Below are 13,128 nucleotides of genomic sequence, written 5' to 3'. Positions count from 1 at the left end.
TAGTAAAGCTCCTCCTCTAGATCATACTAGGTGTGCGTCTTCCAAGCATCTCACAGCTGCCTGCTACTCAGAAGAGGTAGACTGTAAGAAGTATTATCCTTTCAACAAACTTTGCATCAGTTAACTGTGAGTACATGAGGAATAATAACAGTATTACTGACCACTATATCAGTTGTACGACCTGGCAATAATTTTGTACAATTGTTTTTAGGAAAAACAATTGTCATTTGGATTGTGAATGCAGAATTAAAAACCTGAGAATGTCAAAGAAGCAGCACATTAAATCAGCTGTATTTGAACATTTCACCATCACTCAAGATAGAAAACATTGTCTGTCAGTGTATGACAAATGATCCAGATGAAAACAAATGCTGTGAAGCCAAGATGAGTGCATATTCAGGCAAAGATAAAAATGCTCCTACCAGAGCTTCTAATCTAAAGAGACATTTACAGCGCTTTCATCCAGAAGTACTGAAAGCAGTGGATGAGAAAGACTGCATCCAAACCAATGAACCAGTGCCCAGCTCTTCCAGCCAAACAAAGGAGCAGAGAACTTTGCAGCCATCAGTTGCAAGATATTTTGTCAGTGACAAAGTTACTGTGACAATGACAGTAGATACATTTAAAAAACAGATCATAGAGCTTGTTGTAAAGGATAGTGTGCCTATTTCATTATTTTCACGACCAGCTTTTATGTGTCTGAATGGGGAAATGGCCCGCAAGCTTGGTGTTTCTCTGGAGAGAGAGAGTATTAGAAAATTAGTAATCGAAGATGCTTTTAAACAAAAGGAAGAACTTAAAAAAAACTCTCAAGGGACACTTTCTGTTTCTTAAAATGGATGCCTGCACACGTCACAGAGTGAACTATTTTGCCATCAATGTCCGATTTGTTTGTGACAAAAATGAAATAGTTACCAAGACATTGGCAGTAAAAGACACCAAAGCTGCTCATCACACCAGTGAGTTTCTCCAGGTCTTGGTGGAAAAGGTTCTGCAAGACTATGAACTTAAAGAGCAAGTTCTTTCTGTCGTAACTGACAATGCTTCAAATATGATAAGTACTATTAAGCTAATGAATGAGAGTAATGATGGTGACCAGCAGCTAGAAGAACATTCTGGGTCCACAGACACAGAAATGTTTGAAATGGAGGAACACAGTATTGTAACTGAGGAGCAAACTGAAGTTGCTTCAGATAAACAGCAACATGATAGTTTAGATGATCTTGTTGAAACTTTGTCAATATGTTCTTTCATTCATCACATGCGCTGTGTTGTGCATACGCTACAGCTGGCTATAAGAGACAGTCTGCAAGAAGGACATGCTGCTGCACTGATTGGCAAGGTGAGAAAATTGGCTACTGTTGCCAGAACCCCTAAAGTTGACTCAATTTTGAAGAGACGTGCTGGAAAAGGGGCAATTATTGATCAAGCCACACGATGGGGCAGTACTTACTTAATGATTCAGCGCTTGGTTGAACTGAAAACCTTTCTTGTAGACATGGCTAACCCTCAACTGACGCTAAATGAAAGTCAGTGGAATCAGGTGACTGAGCTGGAAAAATTGCTAGAGCACCCATTTACAGTGACTAAAAAATTACAAGCAGAGGACTTAACTCCAGGTATTTTCTTAAAGGAGTGGAAGAACCTGATGTTTCGCCTGTCCCAAAGAGGAGGGTTAATTGCAAGTGGCATTGCTACATCAATGAAACGGAGAGAGGAGCTACTATTACAAAATAACATTCTTTTGGCAGCTGTTTATGTAGACCCAATGCATCGGATTCTTCTAGATGATCAACAGCTAAGTAAAGGAAAAGAAGCTCTGTTTGAAATAGCAGTAAGGATGAAAGGGTTGCAGAACAGTCAGGAGGAACAAGAAGAATTTGGTCGTCCTGCCACATCTTCACCCTCATCATCAACTGATGAAGAATTTAATTTCGAAAAATATTTGGATCACAAGGACCGTGCAAAGCGTTCCCACATAGAAGAAGAGTCATCCCCATCAAGGAACACAGCCAGTACATTTCAGCAGAATTTTTCATGTGCACTAAAAGAAATTGAGAAATTTGACCGTTCATCAAAAATAACAGTGCAACAAGCGATTCCTCTGTATCCTGACATTGTCAGAGATGTTGCCCGAGTGGTTACTGCTTTGCCACCAACACAAATTAGTGTAGAGAGGTTGTTCTCTGCTCTCAAAATAATTAGATCAGATTTGAGGGCATCCATGAAGGAGGATCTGACAGAGGCAATACTTTTTCTGAGGACAAATTTATAGATTTCTTCTTATTAACTGCATAAAAGTGTTTATTGCATATTTACTTACAGTTTAGAAAAGTTTATAAAAGTTATTTGCTATGTATATTCTAATTGTATTCTAATAAATGTAGTTTTTGCTCTAAGTGGTCTGATTACTTATATGATGGTGAGAAACTGAATAAGCACGATGTTTAATATTTTACAACAGTAAATTTGTTGTTATGAATTGGCCATTTATGAAGGAGTCGGAGCCTGATAAAATCCAGGAGTCGGAGTCGCAACTGTGGCTTACCGACTCCACAGCCCTGGACAAAGCACAATACACAGGTGATGGGGTTTGCAAAACGGCGAAAGAGAAAAAAAATCACACACTAGGTCTATAGGCAATAAAAATGTAATGGCATATGTGCAAAAAAAAATCCCAACAGTAAAGTACGAGATGTGACAATCTGATATATTCACTGCATGATCCAGAGAGTCCAATATTAGCAAGTTGTCCAAAAGAATTAGAATGGCGTGTTCACTGGGGAGCGATTATACACCAGGGCTTGGAACATTTTGGGCGGACCACTCCTTTCTCTTATTGCAACGTTCTTGACCATGTTTTTGATATTGTAGTGGAAGGGAGAAGACTTAACTTTTTTTTTTTCTTTATCCCCTTAACGACCAAGCCATTTTGTAGGTTAAAGACCATGCCTTAATTTTGAAATCGGACCACTGTCACTTTATGTGGTTATAACTCTGGAACGCTTCAACGGATCCCGCTGATTCTGACATTGTTTTTTTCCTGACATATTGTACTTCATGTTCGTGGTAAAATTTCTTCGATATGACTTGCGCTTATTTATGAAAAAAATGGAAATATGGCAAAATTTTAAAATTTTGCAATTTTCAAACTTTTAATTTTTATGCCCTTAAATCAGAGAGATGTCGCAAAAAATAGTTAATAAATAACATTTCCCACATGTCTACTTTACATCAGCACAATTTTGGAACCAAATTTTTTTTTTCTTAGGAAGTTGTAAGAGTTAGAAGTTGACCAGCAATTTCTAATTTTTCCAACAAAATTTACAAAACCATTTTTTTTTTTTTTTTTTTAGGGACCACCTCACATTTGAAGTGAGTTTGGGGGGGTCAATATAACAGAAAATACCCAAAAGTGACACCATTCTAAAAACTGCACCCCTCAAGGTGTTCAAAACCATATTCAAGAAGTTTATTAACCGTTTAGGTACTTCACAAGAATTGAAGCAATGTGGAAGGAAAAAATGAACTTTTTCTCCCCTAAATTTTTGTTTGGACACAATTTTTTTTTTTTTTTATTGTGTCAAGGGTTTCAGGAGAAAATGAACCACAATATTTGTTGTGCAATTTCTCCTGAGTACACCGATACCCCATGTGTGGAGGAAGACCAATCTTTAGGCGCACGGCAGTGCTCAGATGGGAAGGAGCATCATTTGAGATTTTGAATGTCAAATTGGCTGGAATCGACAGCGGACGCCATGTCGCGTTTGGAGAGCCCCTGATGTACCTAAACAGTGGAAACCCCCCCCATAAGTGACCCCATTTTGGAAACTAGACCCCCCAAGGAACTTATCTAAATGTGTGTTGAGCACTTTGAACCCCCAAGGGCTTCACAGAAGGTTATAATGTAGAGCCGTAAAATTAAAAAATCATATTTTTTCCACAAAAATGATCTTTTCACCCCCAATTTTTATTTTCCCAAGGGTAACAGGACCCCTAAAGTTATTGTGCTATTTGTCCTGAGTACACTGATACCCCATATGTGGGGGTAAATTACTATTTGGGTGCATGGCAGAGCTCGGAAGGGGATGAGCGCCATTTGACTTTTTTGGCTGCAATTGAGATCGGACGCCATGTCGCATTTGGAGACCCCCTGTGTGCCTAAACAGTGGAAACCCCCCACAAGTGACCCCATTTTGGAAACTAGACCCCGCAAGTGCGTCACAGAAGTTTATAACGTAGAGCCGCCGTGAAAATAAAGAAATCATTTTTTTCCACAAAAATGATCTTTTTTTTTTTTTTTCCCCCAAATTTTTATTTTCACAAGGGTAACAGGAGAAATAGGACCCCAACAGTTGTGCAATTTGTCCTGAGTATGCTGATACCCCATATGTGGGGTGAATCCTCTGTTTGGGCGCATGGCAGAGCTCAGAAGGGATGGAGCACCGTTTTGGAATGCAGACTTTGATGGAAATGTTCTGCGGGCGTCATGTTGCATTTGCAGAGCCCCTGATGTGCCAAAACAGTAGAAACCCCAGACAAGTGACCACATTTTGGAAACCAGACCCCCCATGGAGCTTGACTAGATGTGTGGTGAGCACTTTGAACCCCCAAGTGCTTCACAGAAGTTTATAACGCCCGGGCGTGAAAATAAAAAATCATATTTTTTTTCCACAAAACTGATCTTTAATGAGCTATAATTTTTCCATATTTCGTCCGACAGAGTCATGTGCAGGCTTGATATTTGCAGGAAGAGCTGACGGTTTTATTGGTACCATTTTCGGGCACATAACGTTTTTTGATCGCTTTCTATTCTGATTTTTCTGTTCATTTTTTGAATGAACAAAAACCAGCAATTTAAGAATGCTTTGTTTTTCCCCTCTGTTCCGCGTGTGGTAAAATTAGTATTGCAGCTTTATTCTTCGGGTCACTACGATTACAGCGATACCTCATTTATATCGTTTTTTTTATGTTTTAGTGTTTTTTACACAATAAAAACTTTTATAGAAAAAAACAATTTTGCATCACTTTATTCTGCGAGCTATAACTTTTTTATTTTTTCGCAGATGCTGTATGGCAGCTCGTTTTTTGCGGGGCAAGATGACGTTGTCAGCGGTACCATGTTTATTTATATCCGTCTTTTTGATCGCTTGTTATTGCACTTTTTCCAAGCGGTATGATGATACCGCTTAGAAAAAGAATAATTTGCTACTTTTTTGTGTTTTATGGCGTTCACTGAAGGGGTTAACTAGGGTGACACTTTTATTGATAGGATTTTTATGGATGTGGTGATACCAAACGTGTATTTTTTTTTTTTTTTTTACGTAAAAATGTAATTTTGAGGGGATTTTTTTAGGGAATTTTTTTTTTTTTTTTTTACATATTTTTTAAAAAATTTTTTTTTTTTTTTTTTTTTTTTTTTTTACCTTGTCCCTTCATGGGACTTAGACTTTCACTTTCACATTAGGTATAATACATTGCAATGCTCCATCATTGTAATGCATTATACCAATGCTGAGAGCTGCTGACACCATGCTGTGAGCATGTTCTCACCAGCTTTCCATAGGTAAATGACCCGGAGGTTGTCATGATACCTCCGGGTCATCATGGCACAGGTCGGGCCCCGCGATTACATCGCGGGGACCCACCTGAGGCAGAGGGAGCCCCCTACCCTCTGCCTCCCCCTCTGAACGCTGCGATCGCAGCAGTGAGGGGGTTAACAGGGGCAATGGGGGCTCTGCTCCTAGCTGACAGTGCAGGACGCTCAGCCACTGCAGCGCTGAGCTCCTACACTGATCAGGCAGGAGAGGCTCAAATTTCAGCTTCTCCTGCTCATCACTGCTGTGTTTGGTCTGTCAGATTGACCAATCACAGCGCTGTGGGTGCAGGGACCGAGTGCAAGGGTCCCGGCCCCCCTTGCTGTGCCTCTCAGCTGTCATAGACAGCTGTCGGCACTAAAACTGAAACTGCGTGTTTACACGCAATGACAGTTCAAAGGCAGGACGTGCAGAGTCCGTCATGGTGCGGTAAGTCACCTCCTGCCATGACGGACTCTGCACGTCCATAGACATTAAGGGGTTAAGCAAATTAGAAAATCACTGATGGTAAAAACTGATACGCTGACCAAAATCTGACCGTATGGTTTTAGTCTGAATTGTTGTTTGCAAAGCATCATAAACATATATATATTCTCATGGAAAATTAGCAGGTCACTGTGGTGCAGCCATTCGGTGAATTTCCTTTCACTGCAAATGTACAATGAATTCCCAGCTCAATGTTACTGTAGAATCGTTGTGGATTTGGAGCAGATTTATTTTGGACAGAACTGTAAAAAACCCTGCTTGTCCTAATTGTCCCAATCAGCAGCCAGTGGCCATCAAGGAGATAATGAGAAACTCTGTGACCTTGGCAGTAAACCTGCCTGCCCAGATCGTGTGTGAGAACCACTGTCTGTCACTCAAACACATTATTAAGTGCAAAAATTTTTGGAGGCCATGTCACCGGCTGTGCAGCGGCGGCAGACGATCCAGACTGATAGAAGAAAACATCAGTAATACAATCCTTTGTGATGTTACATGAGTTCTGATAAATCTTCATTACTTACACTATATGGATAAAGTATGTGCCCCCTGCACATTACACCTGCAGGAGCTTTTATGACCTCCCATTCTATGTCCATAGAAATTAATATGGAGTTGGGTTCTCTGCAGCTATAACCTCTCCCGCTCTTCTGGGAAAGTTTTTTCTATAAGAGTTTAGAGGTGTCTGTGGGCCTTTTTGCCGCTTCATCCAGAAGAACATTTGTGAAGTCAGACATTTCTCTTGGGGAGACCGGGCTCACAATGTTCTAGTACATCCTAAAGGTGTTGGATGGGGCTGAGGTCAGGGCTCTACAGAGTAATGTTCTTCCACCAAACTCCCCCAACCGTGTGTATGTGCACTGGGCACAGTTGTGGGAAACAGGAAATGGTCTTCCTCAAATTGTTGCTACAAAGCTGGAAGCTACAATTGTCCAAAATGTTCTTGAATGCTTAAAAATTAAGATTTCCCTTGACTAGAACTAAGAGACCAAAGCTGACCCCTGAAAAACAAGTCCATAGCATTATCCCTACTCCACCAAACTTTATCACTGGCAGTGCACAATGCAGTCAGGGAGTAACGCTCTGCTGGTAGTCCCCAAACCCGTCCATCGGATACCAGGTAGAGAAGTGTGATCCGTCACTGGATAGAACATGTTTCCACTGATCCAGGGTGCAGTGGTGACAGCTTTACACCATTATCCTACACATGGCATTGTGTTTGATGATGTACGGCTGCATGCAGCTGCTCGACCTTGAAACTTCCGACCGGGCAACTCCTTGACACTATTCACTCTTTCGTCAAGCAAAGAGTGCAGGCCCCCACCACCAACCTCAGCACCGACGATCTGGCCAATTATTTCAAAGACAGAATTTATTATATCCAACAGGAAATCGTCTCCCAATCCCCTAATATTCTGCATTGTCCTCCCTCCTACACTGCATCTAGCCCACTTTCTGTCTTTGAACCAATCACGGATGAAGTGTCCTTGCATCTTCTCGCCCTACTACCTGCACAAGTGACCCTATTCCCTCACATCTCCTCCAGTCCCTTTCCACAGTTGTCACCACTCGCCTAACTAAAAGAACCTATACAGGTTTGGTGTCTACGAACTCGTAATGACCTGGAGAATCACAATGGCAGGTCAGGTTTAGTATTTAGTGAACATGGTAAAAAAGCAAAACAAAAACTGTTGTGGAATTACACTGTTTTTGCAATTTCACCGCACTTTGATTTTTTTTTTTTTTTTTTTCCATTACATGTATTTGGCAAACCCAATGGTGTCATTCAAAAGTACAACTCGTCCCACAAAAAACAAGCCCTCACATGGCCATGTTGACGGAAATGTAAAAAAGTTATGGCTCTGGGAAGAAGGGGAGCAAAAAACGGAAACTCAAAAATGGAAAAACCCAAGGTGGTGAAGGGGTTGTAAAATCCATCCCTCCATCCCTCAACCTAACTGCTCTGCTAACTACAGACCTGTCTCAAATCCTCTAATCTCCCCTTCATCTCTACACTCCTGGACCATTTGGTCCACTCCCATCTAATCCGCTATCTCTTAGATCGCTCTCTTTTTGACCCTTTACAATCCCGTTTTCGCTCATTACCCTCTACTGAAACTACCCTCACTAAAGTCTATAACGATCTACGGCTATAGCTAATGGTCCCTACTCCATGCTGATTCCCTCTGGATCTCTCTGCAGCATTGGACACTGTGGATCATCAGCTCCTCCTCACTATGCTCTGCTCTATCGGCCTCAAGGACACCGTTCTCTCCTCCTACCTCTCTGACCAATCCTTTGCTGTATCTTTTGCTGGCTCCTTTTCCCCTTACTGTTGAGGTTCCTCAAGGGTCAGTCTTGGGCCCTCTCCTCTTCTCCTTATATACCACCCCAAAATGGACAGAACATCAGTAGATTTGGTTTTCAGTACCATCTCTATGCTGATTAACCCCAATTATACACCTCTACTCCTGACATCACGCCTGCATTATTACAAAATACCAGTAATTGTCTTTCCGCTGTCTCTAGCATCATATCCTCCCTTGATCTAAAACTGAATATGTCAAAAACTGAACTCCTTATGTTTCCTTCCTACCTATGCCCGATTTTGCCAATTCTAAGGGTGGAAACTAAGATCCCCAATGAGCTTAATCTCCCACTCCCGTCTCCTGCACCAATTCTCTAGAATGCACTACCCAGGACAATTCGATTACTTCTCAATACTCACACTTTTAAGCGTGCCCTAAAAACGCATTTCTTCAAACTGGCCTATCGCTTGAACATACTTGTATGACTATCCCTGTTTTGTCCATACAAAATTTTCTTCAAAATCGGGACCCTCACAACATCTGTTCACAACACCCTCTGTGTCCGTACATATTCTGATTGGTGACCGGTACAAGCAGAAATTCATGAACACCCTATTTATATTATGACTGGACCATATAATAAAAGCACATTTTACCATTTACCTTTCGTGTCTCCCCTATTTCCTCATAGATTGTGAGCAGGGCCCTCTCTCCTTTTGGTATCTGAGTTGCATGTTTTTCTGTAATGTCCTCTATTGTCTGTACAAGTCCCCTCTAAGATGTAAAGTGCTGCGGAATATGTTGGTGCTATAGAAATAAAAATTTACATTGACCTGACAGTTCTTGCGTTCTCCACTAGATGGCAGCACGTTACTTTTCCATAGCTGGTCGTGTGCTGTAGCACATTTATTATGGTTAGTGATCGGCTGTACGTCTTCATTCTTATTAGCTCAATTATTCTATCTATCGCCTCGGGGATGAACGTATCACCTGACGGCCCCAGCATGGAATCAGCTACAAACGTGTCGCCCTCTTTGTAAAGTCTCAATATTAAATCCGAGGTTATATAAGCCATACATGTCATTTATGGTGGTGAGTTCCCCCTGCATTTCTTTTATGTGTTAAACATAGTGCTGATTGGTTGTTGTGCAAAAGAAAATGAAAACAAATGTTTCTTACAGGTGAAAATTTTGGTGCAAAAAGAGAACGGGAGGCTAGAGACGGCGCTGACCGCCAACCTGAAGAGCGCGGTCATTGCTTCATTCCTCATGTTACCCGAAAGCTTTTCTGAAGAAGATCTCTACCTGCAGATCGCTGGTCTCTCATACTCCGGTGAGCACTTCTTGTAGGGTCGGACACAGGTGGGGATCCGACCCGCGAGAAAGCCGTTGCTTGCCACAATGGGTCACACTTGTCCCCGTTTAGATGAAGGGCAGTGCACACGTTTCATCGCTGCTCCATTCATTTTCTTTGGGGCTGTCGGAAACATTTTGTGGTGGTTATCATTTTTTTTTTTTTTAATGCATGTCTTCATTTTTTTATTGAGCAGATCTGCTCAAAATACTTTTCCGATTAATTTGACTTTTCCATTAACTTTGCTGTTCAATTGTTCAGATTTTAGAACTTTTTTATTTTTCCTCTTTTAGATTTTGAAAAACTGAACAAAAAAAAAAGCTTCAAAACTTGTGCAAAAAAGAAAAAAACACTTGAAGGGAAATAATTTGTAAATGTGCAGTCACATTTTATAGGATTTGAATGAGTCAACTAAGAATCCATCAGTGATTTTTGCCGAGCTCCTCTTAGCAGATATATGACAACATGAAAGTATTTCTCTCCTTTTTAGGTGGTCTGTGATAATAAATCGACTGAGAAGAGATGGATAAGCGTTACAAGTAGTGATGAGCGGATGTGCTCAAATAAGGTGTTATCTGAGCATGCTCGGGTGCTAACTGAGTGTAGTGTGCTCGAATAATATGTTTGAGTCCCCGCGACTGCATGTCTCATGGCTATTCGACAGCCACAACACATGCAGGGATTTCCTAACAGCTGTGAGAACTCAAACATATTTTTTGAGCATGCTGAAGACACTCTGTTAGCATGCGAGCATGCTCGGATAACACCTTATTTGAACACGTTCGCTCATCACTAGTTACAAACGCTCTGTCATAATGAGCTCAGTGATGGATTCTTAGTTAACTCATCCAGCAACAAAGAGGGAGAAACATTGCTAAAGTTTTATTGATTATTAACCCCTCCCTTTTTACCCTTCCCAAAGATATCCATATCCTTTATAGGTGATCTCCTATGTTGAAAGGCCAGAATTGCCGCGTTTCAGTTGTTGCACCTCACCCAAAAGAAAAGTGATCAAAAATTTCCACCCAAACCCAACAATGGCACTATTAAAAACTACATAACATCACTCACAAAAAAACTCTTCTACCCCTCCAAAAATGGGGAAAAAAAAGAGAAAAATGGCAGCAAAAACATAAAAAAAAAGTTCTGATTTATCAATTTTTTAACCCAAAAATAGGTGTGCAAAAAGAGAATTGTTCATACTGAGCTTTTTGTTTTGACAGTTTCTGCTAAAAAAAAAAAAAAAAACCTCAGTGTGAACACATCCTAATTCAGTGATGGGCAGACTGTGGGATTTGTCTTTCTTTCACTAGAACATAAAAAAAGATTCAATTAAGGAAGAAAACTAAAGTTTAATAAACTCAAATTAAAAATAATGCTGTCATTATTTTTTTTTTTTTAATTCCTTTTTTTACGTTTGCCACTCTTATGCTTGTTTTATCATTTCATTTGGGATGAGAGCAGCACTGATTGTTCCTAGAGATGGTCCTCCATTTTGCACATACATTTTTATTGCAAAGGTAAAAAAAAAACGTAGATTGACTTTTTAATCCTCTTATTTCTTATCCCTCTTACTCCTTATCTTTAGGCGACTTCAGGATGGTAGTCGGTGAAGATAAAGCTAAAGTGACAAATATTGTCAGGCCTAACCTCGGACATTTCCAGAAGCTGTACAGTAACATCTTACAGGAGTGTCCTCAGGCCGTGTATAAGCAATCAATGGGCAAAATAGAGGTAAAAGGAACCAGGGTAGTCGGGGTATTTGCCACATTGTAAAAGTAATATGTGCTTCATTATTATTGATATTAGTGAATGGTCAATATCTTCTGTTCTCTAATATAGTCTTATTTTAACTCTTTCGTACACCTTGACGTAACTGTGCATCACAACCGGGGTATACGGGTATGGAGTGGGCTGAGGAGCTGAGCCCACTTTATACCAGGCAGATGCCACCTGCTTGTAACAGCGACAAGCTGACAGTTTTACCGCTGCTGTCAATTACTGACAACAACTGTTAAATATCCAGAAACATACACCTCAAACCGCTCCTGTGGGTACATCGTTTATAAAAAGTGCTGAAGAAACTCTACAAAATGTTTGAACATAATGCACAGCAATATAAAATTGACTTGCAGCTCAAATGTTCAGTAGTTTTGAGCTCCATTTATGTGCTTCATGTCTCCAAAGCCACCAAGCGGCTAACAGTAGTGACCTGACCATTCTTCAGGCTTCTTCTGCTTGGAGCCATTCCCTATTTTTATACTTACCAAGGGAAAAAAAATAGACAATTCAGGAAACAAAAATTCAGGACCCGTTGAAGCGCAGTAGCGTGAAGCGGCCGTAGTCCGTACTCTACACATGTCTCCCGTGCCGATGTTGTGCGCACATTCCCTCATTTCTGATCCTACCTCTGAATAGGTCTGAATGCTAACATTACATGTCTTATTACAGCCAAAGGGGCACAGTACTCAGCCAAGCACTTCTGCCCATTTCCAGCGATCGGTGGGGGTCTTGGCATCTAGCTCCTCGCTGATCAAGAACTGTCTGAATGGACGCCCACATCAGGTAGAATCACTTAGATGCCGCTGTCTGACATTAACTTTAGAAAGAACATAGATTGGAGGAGTAATCTAAATGAAATGAAAAGAGGTGGCACTTCTTCGGGTCTTGAGAAGAGCAACACGGCGCAAAACGGCCGTCGTCTTCGCAGTCTCTAGCCCCCCACCTGCCTGAGATGTTTTAAACATTTTTTTGGACCAATAAAGATTGGACTTCATTCCGGTGAGTGCCACCTCTTTTCATTTTATTTGGATTAAACATCTTGCTCTGGTGTGCACCTGAAGGGAAAAAAAGGTTTTATGCCTGCGGTGTTTTTGATCAGCTGATGGTATTGACTCTGTGTATCACCAGTGGTGCTCGGCTTTCTCTATTTTCTGTGATAGATTAGAGGAGGTTCTGTGTCCACGTCGTACACCCCCACCCGATGTGTGATGCACAAGTATGTCAAATTTTGGGAAGTGGTTAATATCTAAAAAAAAAAAAAAACCATCATGTATCCTGGAGAGGCCTCCTCTAGGTGGATCAGCTCAGTTAGGGACAGACATCAGTAGTTAAGTCATTCTAAGTTAGCCGCGAGACATGCAACCGCAGGGAGTCGAACCGGAGACACTATCAGCACCCGAGCATGCTCAGATAACACCTTATCAGAGCTCGTTCTCTCATCAAAGTTATCACCTCTTACTAAATGGAGGAAATGTGCTCCCTATCACATTAAAGGGAACCTGTCATTGGATTCATGCTGCCCAAACCTCCGGCAGCCCAATTGCAGACACGTATGTTTTACTCTGAAACGCTGCAGCTTTTTTTGAGTAAACTTGTTTTGAAGA

The 13,128-nt window shown here is 41.0% G+C and overlaps 1 protein-coding gene across 3 annotated transcripts in view; it reads left to right on the top strand.

Moving 5' to 3' along the window:
• The window catches only part of TAMM41 (TAM41 mitochondrial translocator assembly and maintenance homolog), a 40,103-nt gene that overhangs the window by 5,019 nt on the left and 21,956 nt on the right, over window positions 1-13,128 (top strand). For 2 of the 3 annotated variants that reach the window (XM_073574248.1, XM_073574246.1), the window contains exons 4-6: window positions 9,571-9,721; window positions 11,331-11,476; window positions 12,194-12,307. In XM_073574248.1, coding sequence (XP_073430349.1) covers window positions 9,571-9,721; window positions 11,331-11,476; window positions 12,194-12,307 — 411 coding nt within the window. The remainder of the gene's footprint in view (window positions 1-9,570; window positions 9,722-11,330; window positions 11,477-12,193; window positions 12,308-13,128) is intronic. The other variant, XM_073574247.1, reaches the window with a different exon arrangement.

The sequence above is a fragment of the Dendrobates tinctorius genome, unplaced genomic scaffold (assembly GCF_039654945.1).
Source record: "Dendrobates tinctorius isolate UK_male_01 unplaced genomic scaffold, ASM3965494v1 ptg000038l, whole genome shotgun sequence".
Classification (NCBI taxonomy): domain Eukaryota; kingdom Metazoa; phylum Chordata; class Amphibia; order Anura; family Dendrobatidae; genus Dendrobates; species Dendrobates tinctorius.
This window is presented reverse-complemented; position numbering and strand designations above follow the sequence as displayed.